At 44.3% G+C, this 19,370-nt stretch overlaps 1 protein-coding gene across 1 annotated transcript in view; it reads right to left on the reverse strand.

Annotated features, from left to right (window-relative positions):
* Positions 1–19,370, reverse strand: part of ARHGAP6 (Rho GTPase activating protein 6) — a 485,204-nt gene that overhangs the window by 4,690 nt on the left and 461,144 nt on the right. Inside the window, exons 10-11 of the mRNA XM_065900404.1 lie at positions 11,186–11,283; positions 1,255–1,523 (exon numbers count right to left, since the gene is read on the reverse strand). Coding sequence (XP_065756476.1) covers positions 1,255–1,523; positions 11,186–11,283 — 367 coding nt within the window. The remainder of the gene's footprint in view (positions 1–1,254; positions 1,524–11,185; positions 11,284–19,370) is intronic.

A 19,370-nucleotide genomic window follows, 5' to 3' on the forward strand; every position in this document is an offset into this window, starting at 1 on the left:
ATAAATTTGTGTGTTGTTTTAAGCCACTAAGTTTGTGGTCTTTTGTTACGGCAGCAATAGGAAACGAGTAGAATTGTGACGGGTGGCAACAGCTCTGACCGCATTAACATACAGACAGAGGAATAGTTATAGTTTCTTTATCTGGCAGCAACAGAGTCAGTCCTGCATGTGTTTATTCATACATCCCCTTAGTCTGTCTGTAAATATTTACAGCCTAAGGCACTATCTTAGGTGTTTTCACCGTCTCATTTAATCCTCACTACAATTCTGATAATAATGATATTTCTAGAAGCAAACGTCTGCTGCATGCTTCCCTGTGTTCCGCAGTTCATACGCATTCTCTCATTTAATCCTGAAGAGATGACCCTGAGTCCATTTTACAGATGAGGCAAATACTTTCGCATTTTAAAAATAAATTTTATGCCTGATGGGAACATGGGTTACTGTTTTCATTGTAAATTTAAAAAAACATTTTGACACGAATATTTGTAAAATTAAAAAAACTGCTGTGCTTAAAAACACCAAAAAAAAAAAAAAAGCCCTTTCAGAGTGGCTCTTCGGATTAAACTATAAATTTGAGATAAAATAGTAAGAATTTGTACCGTGTCTTCCAATTATTACTTTAAAAGTGTCCTGTTGAGTCCTGACCCTGAGGAATTACTCTGTGGAGGGAGAGAACAGAACCGAACATTCGGTGGTCAAATGAATTTGAGAAAAGCTGCAACCCATACCCTCCCTCCCATTGTGGAAATCCATGGTGCCCACTAGCACTTTAAAGAGTTTGAGAACTCGTACAGTAGAGAGACCGTTAGCTTGGTTAACCCAATGTTTCCCAAATGTACTTGACCACGGAAAGCTTACTCTGCCTAAAAACGTCATCTCCCATGGAGACCTCTTTGGAACATGCCAGCTTGTTATATAGTAAGTTCAGCTTGTTCCTTTTATAAAAGTTAACAGCAATGGTTCGGTGACATCTTAGCCTAACAAATATGCACCCCAACCCACAGGCCAGGACACATAAAGTTCCTCGGATGCTGGAGCAGAAAAGTCAGCTGGGAATGTCAGGGGCTGCCAGAGCTCGAGACTGCTTCCCAGCTAGCTGGGTCTGCAGGGACTCAGACTCAGAGTCGGTGTTTGGCAGGTCCTCAGTAAATGCTCATTGAATTAGAGAAACTTGAAATGGTGAAGGGATGGAGAGGAGGTCCAAAGCACCCACATCAGGCCACATGCAATCAAAGTCACTGGTGGAGTTACCTTTCCCAAGCCTTGGTCCAGGAGAACTCTCCCTCGACTTCGAAGATGGCAAGTGGCCCACCCGCACATACTGCTCTGGCCCTTTGTAAAGCTTCTCTGAGCCCCCCGGGGCCACGTCCTCTTGCATAGCCAGCAGGGAGCGCTCGGACAGCACTGGGGAGTTGTTGTCATAAGGGGAGAGGTCTCCGCTGGAGGCCTTGTTGGAATCTGTGGACGAATGCCTTCCTCCCATGGAAAAGGAAACTTCCGACCTCAGCATGTCAGGGCTTCTGGCACAAGGAGACAATTACAGGTGCGTGAGTGTGTTAACAATGAGCGACCAGATTCAAACAATCCGACGGTTTCACACAGGACAGGAGGAGAATGCATGGACACGGGCTGAAACAAAAAGAGCTTCTGAGCAAGGTTCCAAGACTCCTTGTCAATAAGGTGAAAGCGTTTCTATGAAGTGGCCAGCAGATGGCAGTAAAACCCAACAGATGTTACGGGAAACAGCAAGGCGAAGTGGGGCGGGGGAGGGTGAAATACATGGATGCCTGTCTTCTCCAAGGTGCATCACTGAAATGCCCGTTGGATCAATCCCTGTTTCGATTTAAAAATTAAAGTCTGATGCTCACTATCTGTTAAGTAGGGAAAAACTGTAGATAACTCTTTTACTTTCCTCAATATCCTGAATTAAAAATAATTCAGCTAAAACTATGATTGAAACTTTACGTGTAGTTCATTATGGCTTTACGGACACTTTTTCTCCCCGCACCCCGATACTTAGTGTAAGTGAATCCATCCTTCCTGAGGACGAGGACAACAACGATGCTGCTGCTGATGGGAATAACTGTTTCATGGTTAAAACGGTGGCTAAAAGGATAAATACATGACCATCACGAGAGTCCATTGTATTTAAATACACCTAAAAAGACTCTACAAGGCACTAGTGCTTTTACAAATTGATATAAAACGTACTAATTAGCATATCCATTAAGGTTTATGTGTGCATGAGTTGTCACAGCAACAGAAATAACCGTGAAAACAGTGAGCGGAACAGGAAGATGAGAACATCAGGAACATGACAAGAGTGTTGGAAGTCTTACCTGGGAACATCTGTATTTTCTACCTTCCTCAAAACAGTGGCCCTGACATCTTAAAGGGAAATGATCACAGATTGATGACAAGTTCCCAAACCCGTTTCTGTTTCCCCCCACCCACCCACGCTCCCCCACTTCACTTCTCTTTACTTGTCTTTGCTTTCTTTTGGTTTAGTTTTTCAAAACAAATCCTTTGTGATCTTAAAGAAGGCAAACCCATGCCCGAGCAAGGCTTTCCTGACCAAAGGGTTCTGTGCATGCAACATGGAGGAAGGACGCTCTCAGGGGGTCCAGCTTCGCGGTGGTCTCCAGCAGGGGGTAGTGCCAGGGGAAAGCATCTCAGCAGCTGTGTCATGCTTTCCCTGTCACCGAGGCAGCTGAGGGAATTTCTTACCCACGTGGAATAAACAGTCCTCTCCTTGCCTCCTGTTTAAACCGATGACCGATAACCTTATGGGAAAGAGCCAGAGGGCAACCACGAAACTTTAGGCCTCCAGTGAATGAAGGAAAAACAAAAGGAACTTACTACTTCTGCTGGGAAGTGGGGGAAAAAAACGATTTAACCTCCACCATGTAATTAAAGGGGGAACCCTCCCTAATTCTAGTGGAGGGGACACAAAACAAACCAAATGGACACTTGTCTGTCGTCATGGGGTTCGACTCTCGTTGAGGATGCTTTACTATGAAAATGAGAAAAATACGAACGTGCTGAATTGGTAGCAACACAGAGCTCAGCTCGGAATCAGGGTCCTACGTTCTGACCAGGGCTAGATATCAAATTGCTGGGCTAATCTCGGTTGTCTTCCCTGTTTAGTTGGCAGTTTTCCATTCATTAATGAAAATGTCTTATGTCTACTCGGCAAGAATAATCATAGTGTTATATCGATAAGAGTGGGCACATAAAGCCTTATTTTATGGGCTGTTTTAAAGAGAGTCAAGTCAATTCACTTGCCAAAACAAAATAACTATCAGGGCTTCGAATGCTTTTTGGCCCCTTTACAATAGGAGGAAAGTTTTGGAAAGGTCGTATCGTAGCTCATGGAGACCACAGTAGTTCGGTCTCATAGCTGGCTCTTCTGTCTTACAAAACATATAGAAGAGCATATATTGAGCAAAGTATGATAAGTTGTAGATTCAGCCGACAGTTATGTGCATAAAGAAAAACACGTCATGAAAGAAATTTCTTGAACATCTCAGTACTAGGGACATCTGGGTTTCTCCCAGGCAAGCAGGTTATTTTTACCTACTTGGAGGTAAAAATTCTCTCTCCACATAGAACCACGGGTCATGAAATAAAGAATGTATCTCTCTTTGCAACGACCGCTAAAAGGCTCTGAGGAATTGGGGCTCCACTCGAGTTGGCGTATTGGAGCTTGTGTGACATTGGAGCTTGTGTGAAGCCTCTGTGTGTTTCACACCCCAACTCCATCTTACCTTATCACTCTTTCCATGCTTTCCTTTCCCTGGCCTTTCAAGTTACTTACTATGATATTGTTCCACTTTACATATTTTTGCGAGCTGCTTCAATACATTGTTTTTGGACTGGTGTACAGACAGGGAAATCAAGTCCATGTCGCTGGGGGTATTAAAAAGGCAGCATGCTTCGTGAGAGCATTCAGTTTGGTTAAAACAAAACAGAGAACAATAACGGCAATAACAAAAATAACTGAAGCTGTCACATTGTTTTTTCCTCCATGATCATGGCTGTGATGGGATCTGATCCAGCAGAGGTGAGGTGGTGGGGGGGGGGGCGGGCAGGGGGGAGAGGTGGAAAGCCACTGTCCTCTTCCTCTGTCCTTTGGGCTGACTCTGCAAAACCTCACTCAGCGGTTCTGATGCGGCCGCATCGCTATCACCTGGGAAATGCATTACTTGTTGGAAATGCAAATTCTCAAGCTCCATTCTGGACCTCCTGACAAGACTGGCCGCCATATGCAGGGCCCAGGGCAAAATGAACATGCGGGGCCCTAAGATTAAAAAAATGATTAGAATTTCAAGACGGTGACAGCAGATCACTAAGCCAAATGGGTGCTCCTTCTGAGTATGGGGTTCAGCCCATGAAGCTGGCTTGGCCGATTGAAAGGGAACCTCTGGGGGCAGGGCTTTCAGAGCCCTCCAGGTAATTCTGATGCTTGGGGAAGTTTGAGAACCCCAGATAGCAAACCTACCTGCCTTCCCTCAACCCACGGATGTGACCGTGAGCTATGGATCTAGTGAGAGTCAAATCAGGAGGGAAACCACAGATAGTGGCCGAAACCTCAGCCCTGGCTGGCAGCGGGGGTAAATGTGGCGGTCCTGACCTTGAGGTGGCTGGCGCCGCAGCTGAGTGAAGTAGTGTGCCCAATGCAGCCAGCTCCGGTCTGCAGGATCCGGATAACCGAACATCGTTTGGTGATGGATCAGAACGTGTTAAGGGGAGGGGGGGCAGGAGGGGCCAACCTGCCTTTCTCCGCTCCTCTGTGCCATTCTCCTAAGTCCACCCACCAAAGTCACCACAGCTGCGGCCCCAATCAGGGGAGAAACTGCAGGAGGTGGCTAGAGCTAATCCCTGGAGGTAGAGGTGAATGAAGCAGACACGGACCACGAACCTCCTCAGGGTGGCTGGGGTCACGGCCAGGGACACGGGCAGGTGGGGACACCCCACGAGAGGTGATACCTCTTTTCCCAGCCAGCGGATACTGATTGAGTGCCCACGGCAGACAGCCTGTGGTGTATACACTCATGTGAGGTAACCCCTTGGCCTGAGAGAAGCACAAAAGTCGCTATTTATGTAGAGTCCGTTATGTGGCAGAAATTGTACTAAGCTACCGTTAACAACTCTCCTTGTTTCTGATCACAAGTCTAGAGACGAGCCGAAGAAATGAGGAGATATCAAAATTACATGTCTTCCTAGCAGTACTGGCATTAGGGGTCGAGACTCCTAAAACTTATTTCATAAATACTATTCAAAATGATTAAAAACCAATAGTAAAACGCTTGTTTTCTGCTTAGAGCTGGTGGGCCCTTTTATATGTTTAAAGTATTTCGTATTCATCATTTTATTTTCTCGGCAGAGGTCAATAAGATGGTGGCCAAATGTGCCTAAGAACCCATGCCCAAGAACTGTCTTTCCACACGACAGCCCACCAATTAATAAACAAACTAAAACTCCTCAAACTCTCACTATAACATTGGCAGTTCAGAGTTTTAAAACATTTAATGTCATTCCATCGCTTTATCATTAAATCAATTGGAAACAAATCCAGGACCCTCCCTCTGGAAAATGAGACAAGCAGCCACCGACGTCTTCCCTAAGATTTGCCTCTAAAATGATTCTACTCTAGGAAGACAATTTGAAATTCAACACTCCGAGTAAAGGCAATAAGATATTCATGCATTTATCTAAACTATTTATTCTAACCGGTGATTCACCAGATGAGAAATCGTTTAGAAGCACAAAACGTTCCCTCTTTCTATGTCTTGGAATTTCATGGATTTGAGTGGATGGATACACTGCCAGTTGACATGGGGTTGCTTCCATGAATGGAGAGCTTTCCCGTGAGACCTGAAAGCCCCGGGACCATCCACAGCACGCATGGCCAGTCTCAGCCAACCAAACAAGCATGAGATGGACGTGGAGAGCGAATCACTTTCTCACCCTTAGCTGGTCCCTCCAGGTCAGGGTGTAAACACGCTGGCAGGGTACTGTGGGCAGGCCTGTACTGCAGCCGGAGGCACAGAACTTGTTCTGTGGATAAACGGAAAACTCCGGTTCAATCACCGGAAGTGGCCAGCCCAGCCCCTCACTGAGCAACCCCAGTGAGAAACACCTTTGGGGATTTCGAACTTGCATCGGCTTCATGCTTGGCTTAGCCATGAACGGGTAAACCTCAGTCTGGTGGAACTCAAAGCACATAACCATCTCAGACACTATTAACGGTACCAGGAAAAGAATCCACTGCAACAGTAGCTCTGGACTTATGGACGATTTTCACATTCATCAAGCTCAGTGCTGCAAAGCATCCCTTATGCAGAATCCTAGGGACAAATGCACCCTGCTCCAAAGAGACGCTGACCTGGATCCAAACTCCCACCAGGAGATAAAGCCAGCATCCAGGACGTTAGAATTCACCCAGGTCTTTTAACATTTTTTGATATGTTGCTCATCAGAGATTTCTGGTGTTCACTTTGATTTTTTAAAAATACTACACTTCAATATTGTTCATTTTGATGACCGTTTTAACACACCCTTAAAATCTGCACCTCACTCCCCTCACCCTAGTCCCTGCCCTGCCACGATAACGTACTTCTGTTCTGTTGCAAATGCCTGCGTTTTAACATACTTTGTCCTCTTTGACTCCATTCTCATCCCCTATTACCTTACAACCCTAAATCAAGGGGGAGGGTCTATTTTAAGTATCTTTGAAGAAAAGAGCACATAATTCTAATAAATATACCAGACAAGCAATTAAAAAACTGGAAGTCTTTCATTGTTAGTGATATAAATCTCTTCTAATCTCCTCTTGGCATTCCATTTTAGTTGAAGCCAAAAATGTAAGTAGACAAGCACAAGAAAAAAATACTGAATCCTACCCTCACTCCCCCAATTCTGTTGTCGCACATAAAGAAGGGAAAAGACTCAAATCAAAACATTAAATTCCCAAATATCACTAAATGTTTCATCTTCCAAAACAGAAAATTTGATGAATATGTTCTCGTTCTTGGTTTGACACTCTTTTGAAAACTTACTTGTCCACTCCAGATAAAATCTTGTGCAGTTCCCACGTGGGGCACAGGAATCTAAAACCTTATTTAGGTATGTGAGCTGATGGCAAAGAACAGAAGCTTCAGGAAAAAGAATCAAAGGGTTGGCAGAGAAAAATGAGGCAGCTCGTGCATATCACTGCACTTAAGATGTTCATTTTAGAAGATACTGTTGCTTCCCACTCTGTGGTCTTCCTGCAAATCCTTTCCATTCTTACCTTTTATAGCCCTCGTAGCTGAGTTTTCACTAAATAAGGTCTTCGGAACAAGAATTCTGTCCATTCCCATCGCGCCACAGCTTATCCAGATTCTCGACCTCATGACCTGCAAACGCAATCGCTTCCAGTCCCTTCAGAAATCTACCTGGCCTGGTGCGAGCAGGTCACGTTCCCAACTTCAGTGCCTTTCACCCTCACCCCTCTGTCTGTTCCAGAACTACGCCATCATCCTGATGCCAATCAGATCAGGTGAGCTTTGCCTTTCAAGACAGTGCCACAACTTAACGTGGATGGGTTCTCTCGCGCCATATTGCCTTCATAGGTTGCTATCTCATGGACAGCAAGGTAGAATCTAGTGACACCCAAGTTTTTGGTAAGTAGCTGTAAATGAACAGAATGGTGAAATTCTAAGTAATGTGATAATAATCGCTAACAAGTACTAAGCATTTATCTAAAAACCAGATTCTATTCTAATCGCAGAACAACTCCGTAAAGTTAGTGTGACTTTTTATCTCTAGTTTACAGATGAGGAAACTGAGACAGAGAGAGATGAATTTCTTTACCCAAGACCGCACAGCTAATCGCAGTGGAACTGGAATTTGGACTCAGGCAATGTGGCTCTGAATCCAAAGCTCATAACCAGCACGTTGTATCACAGAAGGGTGTGCTATTGATGGATAATTGACATGTCAGTGTGGCCGGCACTGTCTGGCATTTGGGGTACTATAATTTGTCACCACTGTGTTCTGTCGTTACCATGATCTATCATCAGCGTAATTCTTTGCCGCTGCTTCTTGATTTAAGCACCGGTCCTAAGCTTGCTATTTACGGGCTTCTGCCCTCTGTGCTGGCCAGCCTCTTTATCGTGTCCCCAGCCAGCTGACATATTTACTTTTATGACCAGGCCCTGATTCAAGCTCCCCAAACATCCAGGCCTATTGACAACCTCTCCAGCCTACAAAGTTCCCTGCAAATCCGTGCTCTTCTCAGAAGATATCGAAACTCCAAGTGGATCTATGGTCCGGAGCGCTGGTTCCCTTCTTTGTCAACACAAAGACCCCTTTGGCATGTAACAAATCACCTACCTCAAGTCCCCGGATGGCAGTTCTTAGCCTGGCTGCTTGTGAGAAACACAGGGGAGCTTTTAAAAATCCCAGTGTCCAGACTGCACCCCGGAATAAATGAATCCAAATCTCTAGCGGGGGGAGAGGGGTGCCCAGGCGGAGCTGTTCTTCAAGCTCCCCAAGTGATTCGAACGGGAGGCAAGGCTGAGAACCCGGGGCTCAGCACGTATCATCTTCACCCTTGTAGGCCTCCTTCGACAAGTCTGCAAGTCCTTAAAGATGTACGCATTTATACAGAGAATGGATAGACAACAAGGTCCTACTGTAGAGCACAGGGAACTATATTCAGTACCCTGTGATAAACCATAAGGGAAAAGAATATGAAACATGAATGTACATCTATATGGATAAATGAGTCACTGCTGTGCGGCAGAAATTAACAAAACATTGTAAATCAACTAGACTTCAATACAGTAAATACTGAGAGAAGAAAAGAATATGCCTTGAGATTTTAAGCTTTTGCTACTCCAAGTCTGGATCATGGCCCAGCAGCATCACAGCATCATCTTGGCGGGGGGCTTGTTAGAAATGCAGTTTCTCAGACTCCCTCCCCTAGACCTACTGATTCAGAAAGAACATTTTAACGAGATCTTCTGGTCACCTGGACGCATAGTGAAGTTTGAGAAGCACACCTTTGAAGCACGAAGAGACTACCTACAGCGCGAGGGTTAGGACTTTGCAAGCCTCAAGAAGCCATTAAAAATAAATATTTATTTACTAAGGTATGTACTTTCACTTCATGGTAGCATCATCAACCTTCTGGGCTGCTACCTGACCTGTACCTAGAGGAAAACAACCAAACACTCGCTTCTCCTCACTGCCAAAGTCTCCTCCAAATGTTTTCTGTTCGACACTGCTAGTCTCTGACATCTCCAGTGCTCCTGTGAGCTTACCTTCCTTTTCTTGAAGCCCTGACACTCACCTAAGATCGCGGTGCAGGGTCAGCTTGCCTGGGCCTTACAATTCTTATTCCTATAGGGACAGGGAACAGAAGACGCTGCACCACTTGGCATTTACATGCAAAGAGCGTATTGAAAACCACATCAAAATAACTTCTAACATCTATTCTTCAAAGTATAATATTCATATATTTGAAAATGTCACATAAAAGCAGAAATTCGATAAGTCAAATATCAGTGGCTTTTTTAGGTGTGTGCTTTCTACCCTTCCCACAGAGAAGTGTTTTAAAGGCAGCTTAACGAGGGATTCACAAAGAGAAAGGATGCCATGTCTGTTTTCTTGCACAGGGGAGGGAAATAAGTGAGTTCCTTTAAAGTCCGGTGACACAAGATCTCCTATGAAGAAAAGCCCTTTGTTTGTTTAAATTAGAATCTCCACCTTGATGATAGGAATCTAGGAACGTTTTAAGTGAGCCCAATTCTCTGATATGAAACGCAAGACCATGAAATACCAGCCCGTGTATACAATCTGAATACATTTTTATTCCCTCGTGGCTCTTAGGGTTTGAATCCTGGCAGAATGTCTTACTTGAAGCAGAACTTATCTTGATAATGATTGGCACAGAAGTGGATTTTTAAAACTGCTCTTGAAAGCACAGTCCCCTTAAAAATTCCTCCCTGTTCTACAGGACATGGAACAAAACAATGTGCAATTCCTTTCCACCAAATTTCTCTAAAGAATGTAATTTTTACATACCTGAAATAGTTTTAAATGAAAATTAGTACATCACGTTCGACATCAATACAAAAGAACAATTTAACACGTGTCCACGTTTCTGAGATACCATTGAATAAGACATACCATGACAGTATTTTATGTATGACTCAGAGGGGAAAAAATGCTGTGAATTAATTTAAGACGTGTCGTTGATTATAAGATTAACCTCAATTTCAGAGATGATAAAACATGGGGGAAAATGTGTCTTAGAATTGTTGAAATTCAGGAGATTAACAAGCACAACATGAGATGATACTTTCACGAAGGAAGCAACGTTTCCTGTCACAAATTTAAGGTTTGGTGTCATGGTGGCAACATCACTCCTGGTTCATGACGCGATATTATCCCCGTAACTAGCTTTGTTAAAGTTCACCCCCATACACTCTGCCTCTATAGCAAATGGTTAACACAAATCATAAAATCTGACTAAGGGGAAAATTCAGTGCTTCTCCTTTGGGGGAAAAATGGTGGCTAACCGTAGTCTACAGCAAGGCTTGTATTTCCCTCGTTGCAAACATGGGCGCTTGTGTATACCGGCATGCATTTTTCTCAAAAGGATGCTAGCTATAAAGAGCGGGAGAGTTAAGAGGGTGAGCATCTCTAATTTCATGGGTACCTAGGCCTTGGCTGAGGCCTGTCTTGTGGTTTGCTAATGCATCTGTCCCGTTGGTAAGTTACACACGTAAGATGCATCCAGGCGCAGCCGTAGGGGCCCCTAAGCACAGTTTTTAGGATTCTAGAAGTGGAATCACTGATGCACATTGCTGTCAGTTCCTGAGCTTCCTGCCAGTGTGATTTAGTAGGGTTTTTTTTTTTTTTTTCCCAGTAAACACAGTCAAAAGGACCTCAAGGGGCTAGAAAAAGAGAAATGAAACAGAAAAATCCCATAAAGCAGTTTCTAGTTTGATAAGTGGATTCGTAAGACAAGCATTTTCTGTTTAGGTGGATCGATCAGATTTGCCAGGAAGTCAGCAAAATTCCGCTCAAGTCACCCTGCGTGGAGTTATGTAAACTTTTCTAATTCTTTGGAAATGAAAATAGAAATCCCCAAGGCGGCTTTAGAAGATGGAAAAACTGGCATACTCACGAAGATTGGGAGGCCTTTCTTCTGAGTAAATAGTCCACAACATCGGGATCGGTCTCTAACAGGCTCACCAGCACTTCATTCTGGAGATCCGGGGGAACCTGCAGGGGCCAAATGCTGAGGCATAAATAAAACCACTCCAGAAGGAGGCGAACTACGGTCATTGGCAACTTGACAACAGCATGGAAAAGGGTGCCTTAAAAGTTGTAAGAAAACAGAGTGATCTCTTGGTTAAAACCAAACCTACACCAACCCATACAGCCAGTTTCATTCTTAGGACAAACTGGATGATTACCAAATAGTCATATTCAACAGTCAGTTCAATTCAAGTGGGGTGAATTGTCACGCCACTTGCGACCGGAGACACAGCCTAACCATTTGGGTACCTCTGTTGCTCAGACTCGATCTTCTCGGCTTTCAATAAGCAAAATATTGCGGTTAAGAGGAACGGTGTTTGTAATTTACTGTCCAAATGGGGACACTTTCTAGAGTTCATATTTAGAACTATGCCAAGACAACAGGCATAAGTTAGGACTGTCTTGGGCAGTTCTGGAACATAGGATCAGTTTATCGAGGACAGGCCCTGGAGCCGGAGACTGCTTGTATTTGAGTCCCAGTTCCACTTGCTGGGTGTGGGAATTCTGGCAAGGTATATGACCTTTCCAGGTCTCAGTGCCCTCAACTGTAAACTGGAGATAATAAGAGTACTCACCACAAAGGGCTGACGTGGTGACTAAAGGACTTACTACATGTTGAGAACTTAGAAAAGCACCTGGCAAATAGAAAACACTCAAAAACAAAATGTTGACTAGTACGTTTGCACGTGCCACTTTGTCATTCAGTGCCGGCCTTCACTCTTTTCTTGCCTCCCGGTCTATCAACAATTAAAAGTTTCTTGCTGGGCTTCCCTGGTGGCGCAGTGGTTGAGAGTCTGCCTGCCGATGCAGGGGACGCGGGTTCGTGCCCCGGTCCGGGAAGATCCCACATGCCGCGGAGCGGCTGGGCCCGTGAGCCGTGGCCGCTGGGCCTGCGCGTCCGGAGCCTGTGCTCCTCAACGGGAGAGGGCACAGCAGTGAGAGGCCCGCGCAAAAAAAAAAAAAAAAAAAAGTTTCTTGCTTCATAATTTGATGAGGCATTCACTAGACTGTTATAGATGAGCTTCATGTGTTTCTCTAAGCCTAATCCTCAGTGCATTAGAAGATGACCTTACAATCCTAAATCACTCACGGAGAAGTTTTTTCTGGGAGAAAAGATTGAACTCGGCTCCAGTGGTTTTCTACTCTGTAGATGCTGGTAGCTCAACCACAGGAAATTCCAACTGTTGAGGGAAAATACATGTTCAGTCTGATTCTCTCACATGTGAGCTCGGAGACAAGACCCTCAAATACCGTGGGGACACGTCTTCTGAGGACGAGTGTTGGTGGAAGAATGGCCTTCTGCCTCTTGCAGAACTCAATTCTTCCTGAGCTCTAAGAAGCTGGACGCAATTTTATTAACAAAAGCGGGGATGAAAAAGCAACAAAAAGCTTTCCTCCTTTCATAAATCTATTCTTCCTACTTCATTCTGAATCGTCATTAATGACATTGCCAAACCCTAGTCACACAAGCTCAAAATCTGGGTTGGATTCAAGTTTCTCTGTGTCCTTTTCCCTCCCTGTTCAGAGCTGGGAGATCTACTTGATTTCATCTCCGTGATGCCTGTCACTTCTTCCCTCTCTTTCCCATTCCAACTGCAATGATCCAGGTTTGAGTGTTCATTACCCATTTGGAGTGGTCATCTGTTGGCCATTACCAGCGTTCATTTCCCTCTTCTTATAACAGTCATACCCCAAGTTCCCTCTGGAGAACTAACTGCTCTCCAACCTCCAGCTGGAGGGTGAGGTGTAACCTAGCCTAAGTCAATGATCATTCCACTCCCAGACTACCGTGGCTGCCTGAGCGATGAGCATATGTGACTGCATTAGAAGCAATGAAAAGCTGTGAGAATTTCCCAGAGGCTTCAGAGGGACAGGATACAGGGCCTGAGGCTTGTGCCGAGACTGAAGAAACCATTCCAAGCAATGGAGAGAAAGTAAAGGGCTCTCTTGACATCACTTGAGTCCTAGGTAAAGCTACGCCTGAAGCCACATCTGCTCTAGATGGTTCAGCTGTGCGAGCCCCCAAATTCCTTCAGCTGGTTTGAGCTTTTAGTTGAAAAGAAAGATATATCCTTGACGAGGCTTTGGTGCAACAGCTCGCTAACTTGTGTACTATCACACTTCTCCTCTATGTGGTTGTCAGAACGCTCTGATCAGGACACTTGATCAGAACCCCTTTTGATCAAAGCCGCTTGCTTGCTTGCTTGCGTCCATCTGTATTTCTCACCTTCCCCCCAGCAGTCATCCTCACACACCCGCCATCTCAGGAGCACTGCGCTTCTCACTCTGACCTTCCCCACCTCATTCCTTTAATTCGTTACATAAATATCTGGTGAGTGCTTACTGAGCGCCAGGCACTGGATGCTGGGATTCCGTGGCAGTGAACCCAGCAGACAAGAATCCACGTCTCCTTGAAGCTGACAGTGAATATGGGAAGACTGGCATGAAACAAATGAACAGAAAACAGAGCATGGATCCCATGGGGAAAGGTAAAGCAAAGAAGGGCAGTGAAGAATCCTGGGCCGGGATTCTTGCAATTCGTGCAATTTAAATAGGACTGTCAGAGAAACTGACAATTTAGCAGATGAAGGAATTGGAGAAACTCATTCCAAGCAGAAGGAAGAAAGAATTAGCAAGATGTTGAATCAGGAGCCGTTTGGAGGCCAGTGAGGTTGGAACAGAGTGAGAGGAGGAAGGGAAGCGGTAGGAAGTATAGGTCAGGTAACCAAGGCCAGATGTTGTGCAGTCTTACTGCATGATAATGACTTCTGCTGTCAGTCTAAGTGGGTGGGGAGCCACCGGAAGTTTTGAGCAGAGGACTAACATGACTTGTCATCACTCTGGCTGCTGAGTTGCTAGGAGACTGTAGGGAAGCAAGGGGTGAAGCCAGGAGTGCAGATGGGGGCTGTCGATACATCCAGAAGAGAGATGATGGGGGGCCGAGCCAGCATGGTGAGCGGATGAGAAATATCCGGATCCTGGAGACAGTAGACGATAGCATTAGCTAATTGACTGGATGGAGAGAGAGAAGGAAGAGGGAGAGGGAGTGGGAGAGGAAGAAGAAGAGAGAATGACTTCAACGTTTGGGGCCTAGGCACCGGGAAGGATGGGGTTGCTGGTAACTGACGTAGAGAAGCTGCAGGGCGAGGAGGGTCAAGGCTGGGGGTCAAGATTAGGGCTGTGGCTTTGGTGTAAGACTGAGAGCCCTGTGAGACATCCAAATGGAGGAAAGATCTAGTACGTGATCGGAAATAAAGATCTGGGGTTAAAGGGGAGTCCTTTATGTGTGGGGGACACATATAGATGGTATTTAAAGCTCTGTGACCAAATGCAATGGCCTGGGAATGAGAATGGAAGGAGAAGAGAAGGGGCAGGACTTTTAGGTCCGGGCTGAGAGATTGTTCTCTTACTATATTGAATACATTAAATAAATAAAAAGACTGATAATTTTGACAAACAACGTGACCCAACAGATATACTTGATTACATCAGTTTTTCCAAAAGTAATATTCAAAGGGTGCAAACGAGAAGAGAGAGAGAGAACTCATTAAAAAAAAAATGAACAGCAAAGCAAAAAATAATATACGCCAAAAATGTATACATTGAATTTTTTAAAAAGAATCTTCCATGAGCAAATTAGGAAGACTATTTCTATTTTTGTCCAGTTGGGTTAAAATTTCCTATGCTTAGACATGTAATACAGAGTTTTGCTCCAAGCACCAATCCATCCCCACCAAGAATAAACAACTGGAGTGCACGGCCTTCAGAGCAGTGCACACATCACAATATTAGTTCTCTGAGAGTATATGGTGTGTCTAACGATAACTTATCAACTCAGATACATTATTAGAATAGGTTAGAGGAAGGATCATTATTGGAAAATAACTGCCATAAAGTTTTGCAGAAATAGCATAATTTCTGCAATTCAGAGTTTTTACTCATTCAGCTGGGCTTTATTCCCAACCAATTATAATTACTGAGGCTTATTTTCTGTAGCGTATGTGACCTTTACTTGGTAACAAATGCAAATAGAAAGGGTCAGTGCTATAAACCTATCTACAGTTTCTTTTCGAAAAGACTCACGACACCGTTTTGGCTTGGAGACACTGTTTACAAATAAGTGAAAAAATACAGCTTTAAAATGTGGATCCATGTATTGCAGGAAGAGTAGATAATATTTTCCTATGCATTATGCAAGACTGACTACAGTGTACATAATCCATTATTTTAATTAGCTTATTTATAGCCCACTCTGATTTAAGGCAGCTTCCGAATTTCACATGATAAAACCACATTTGTTTTTGTTTTTTAATAAAGGAATGGTTCAGAAAATTGGAACCAGTGGGAAAATGAAGGTAGAGGATTTGAAACGATGCCTGGAACTGACTTTTAATATTCATACTACAGCATCCAGTGCTGTCTTCCCAATAATTCCTGTCATCTCTGTCCACATTTGCACATTTCATTTCCTATTATTTAATAAAAATTTCAAACTACTGGCTCAGTTCAATTGGATGAGCATTCATTTTCTATTAATTTAGATACTTAACAGAGAAACTAAAGTCAGGGGAATGAGCCGAACAGAAACACCAGCTTACAGCAAGTAAGAAGAAATATCCACGCAGGCCACTGACATACGCATTCCTTTTCAGTAATTAGGGTGCCGTCGAGAGAATATCTGACCAAGAATCGATAGTTCCCGAGGTCGCGTTTTGGCTCTGCCGCTTATAATTAATATAAACTTGGACACGTCAACCATCTTCTTTAGGATTCTATTCCTGAATCTGAAAATCCGGGCATATCCTATCTGTCCCCTTTGCCTTTATGGAGATGTTATGGGGATCAAAAGGGATAACAAATTCGAGAGTACCTGACTAGTTGCAAAGGACTTTAGAATTAAAGATTTTCTTGGAAATAGACAAAATAATAAGTTAAACACTTAAAATAATAAAAGCAGATGGCTTGGAGATGGTCAATGTTTGTTCTGAGATTTCTTTCTTGACTAACAGCCTTCGGTTTCCACCTTTTATCCGGTGTGCTTGCAAAGAGACATCATTCTTCGCTTTTGCCTCACACTTCGGGTGGGTAACTAAGTTATGGGATTTCCTCTCGATACGCCTCCGTTCTTGACCGCCCCTTGATTTCTAGAGTTACGGCGTATGACCTCTTGGCCCCTCAATTGCAATGGTCTTGAAGCCAGACTCTGTGTAGCTTCTCCATTTTGGCTTTTTCTCCTGTGCCAGACCTCAAGTCTTTGGGCTGGTCACATCATCGGAAGGCAGGGATTATCTGACTTGGCCACCTGGAACTGAGAGAGGGTCCTAAGGTTGCAGTTCTCTGTCAGCTGGCCTCCGTCACAGCTAGGCCAAGATCATCTGAGCCGATCCTGGCCAAGGTACCCTAAGGGGGGGGGGGTTCTTACAGAAGCTTCTGGAAAAGGTTCTCCTCCATATTGACAAGAGATGCAGGAGAGAAAACATCTCTCTTTGGGACTGGATGTGATAATGGCTGCACGAGGTGCTGGAAATGACTGTGGTCTCTTGCAGCTAAAGATGGCGGACCAGAGAGAGCATAAGTGCGAGTGAGCCGCTAAAATTGTGCCCCCAGACTTCTTATTATGTGAGATAATAAATCCTGATGTTTGCCACCACCTATAGTTGATTGTTCTCCACCTTGCAGTTGAAACTCCTACCTGCGTATCCACGACCTTTCACCCACTCACTCACTCACTCAATTTTATACGCTTCCAGAACACAGGGTAGGGTGGTGCCTTCTACGCAATGGATGCTGAATAAATGTTGCTGGAATGGCTACAAATAATAATAAAAAATAACCCAGAATTATTGGTCTTCATGGTGTACACTGGTTATGTCGCCTTTGTCTAGATGCTTCTCTCTACTTATAAGTAGTACCAATGTCAGGCTCTAGCAAAATTTCCTTGCTACTCATTTCTAGAGGTGGAAGATAGATTTCCTTCCCCAACTGAGGTGCACCAGAATTTTTCTAACAAGTTCTTAAACTACTGTTTCCATTAACAGAAAAACTCTAAAAACGAAAAGGATGACTCAATAATCAAGATTTTTTTCTTCTGGAATTTTGTATATAGTGCAATGAAAACTAAGGAGTAGGATCGTGAAAAACACAGTACTTTTTAAAATCAACCAATTCTGGACATTTAAATGAAGGAACCAAACCCATCCCAAAGGGCTTCTTCCCTTACAATTTATTGTTTCAAATCAAAATCTCTACTGCGTTTCATGGCACAGGGAGATCAGCTCGGTGCTTTGTGTCCACCTAGAGGGGTGGGATAGGGAGGGTCGGAGGGAGACACAAGAGGGAGGAGAAATGGGAATATATGTATATGTATAGCTGATTCACTTTGTTATACAGCAGAAACTAACACACCATTGTAAAGCAACTGTACTCCAATAAAGATGTCAAAAAAAATCTACTGTGTTTTAGTCAACCATTTAGTAACTTTAGATAATTTCTAACGGTACCATTTATGGTTGTTTTTATCTGGAGACTCAACTCCTTAGATTTTCATATGTTCCTTCAAAGGATAGTGCTATCTCAAAACTCAAAAGAACTTTGGACTGTCCTGCTTCAGAGAAAAAATGTAAACACTGCACACATGAAGGAATAAAAAACTGTCACAATTAAAATCCACCCTATCGAACTAAAAATGAAACCTTGAATGATTGCCTAGGGTATAACTGCTATGATGTATTTTATTCCATAAACCAGAGACAGTGAAAAATGGTTTGACTTCTCTCCATTTACTAAGTCACCATAACAAACCACTAAGGGCATCTGAAAGGGCGCTTCCCAGGACCCGATCCTACTGTACTGTACTTGTGTAGGTGTCTCACACCAGTCCACCACTTGGCACTGAACCAAGAAGAATGCTTTGCATTTAAAACTCTAACAGTCCCCAGCAGAAGTAAATGTCATTGGAAGTCATGATGATATTTTTTTTAAGCTAACAAACACACCGAGAGAAATCACTTGGGCTATTTATGGGAGCAAAAGCTCACACATGCGCAGGCCCAGCCTAGAACTTTTGTGTAGCTCTGGGGTGGAGGATGGCTTAATATTATATAAGGAGGTCTCAGTGCATTTAAAGGGCCAGAATGCGTTAAGTTCAAGAACTTTTTCTCACGTGCCTGACACATGCGAGGCAGCGTTTTTGGCAGTCGGGGCGCATTATTGAACAAATATAGTCGAAGAGCCCAGGACTCATGGAGCTGTGATGGGGGATGACTCGAGGAAGGTGAAGAGCTGCTGCCCCTCTCCACCTGCGCGTGTCACCAACAGTGCATGCATTCTTTCACTACAGACAGGGACGAGGTGAGCAGGCTCTCACAGCCATCTGCTGGCCTGGACATCAAGTGGGTCGGTGTTATGATCAGTCCAGAGGGATTAATGCTGTTGAAGGTCCCCTTTCCGTGCCATTTTCAAACTGGTTAAAATACTCTCCCCCGCCCACCCCCAGCCAAATGAATTCCATATCTGAGACGTCACATTAAAGCACCTCATCTTTTGTGAGGGGAGGCATCACACTGTAGAAATAATTCACTCAGTTGCCGCATCACTTAGGCGAACGACCTTGGCTTGCTCCCGGCGCAATGGTGGTGCAGTTGCGAAGAAGCTGATGATGGACATAATGACTAGCCCGACCCCTGGCACACAGACAGTGGTTATTTTAAAAGCAGTGGTTATATAAAAAGGGAAATGGAAATCGTATGTAATTATCTGGACGGGGGTGGTCTCTTGTTCGATGCCCTGGATTACTGCTTGACTCCTTTTGACTTGGCATGTGAGAGAAGTTTTAAGAAAATGTAATTTGCGCCGGGAGAGAAGAGAACACAGAGCAAAGCCTGGCTTCTGAGCTTTGAGCCCTCATCACAGCCTCTGACCCTTGCTCCCAGTACTTCTCCTTCGAAATTTCCCACGTGCGCTATGCTGATCCCCAGCTCGGGCTGACCAATGAGCAGGGTGGGAACGCGCTGGCGTTCCCACGCCTCCGCAGCAGGCACTTTCCATCAGCC

Source organism: Phocoena phocoena, chromosome X (assembly GCF_963924675.1).
Source record: "Phocoena phocoena chromosome X, mPhoPho1.1, whole genome shotgun sequence".
Lineage (NCBI taxonomy): Eukaryota > Metazoa > Chordata > Mammalia > Artiodactyla > Phocoenidae > Phocoena > Phocoena phocoena.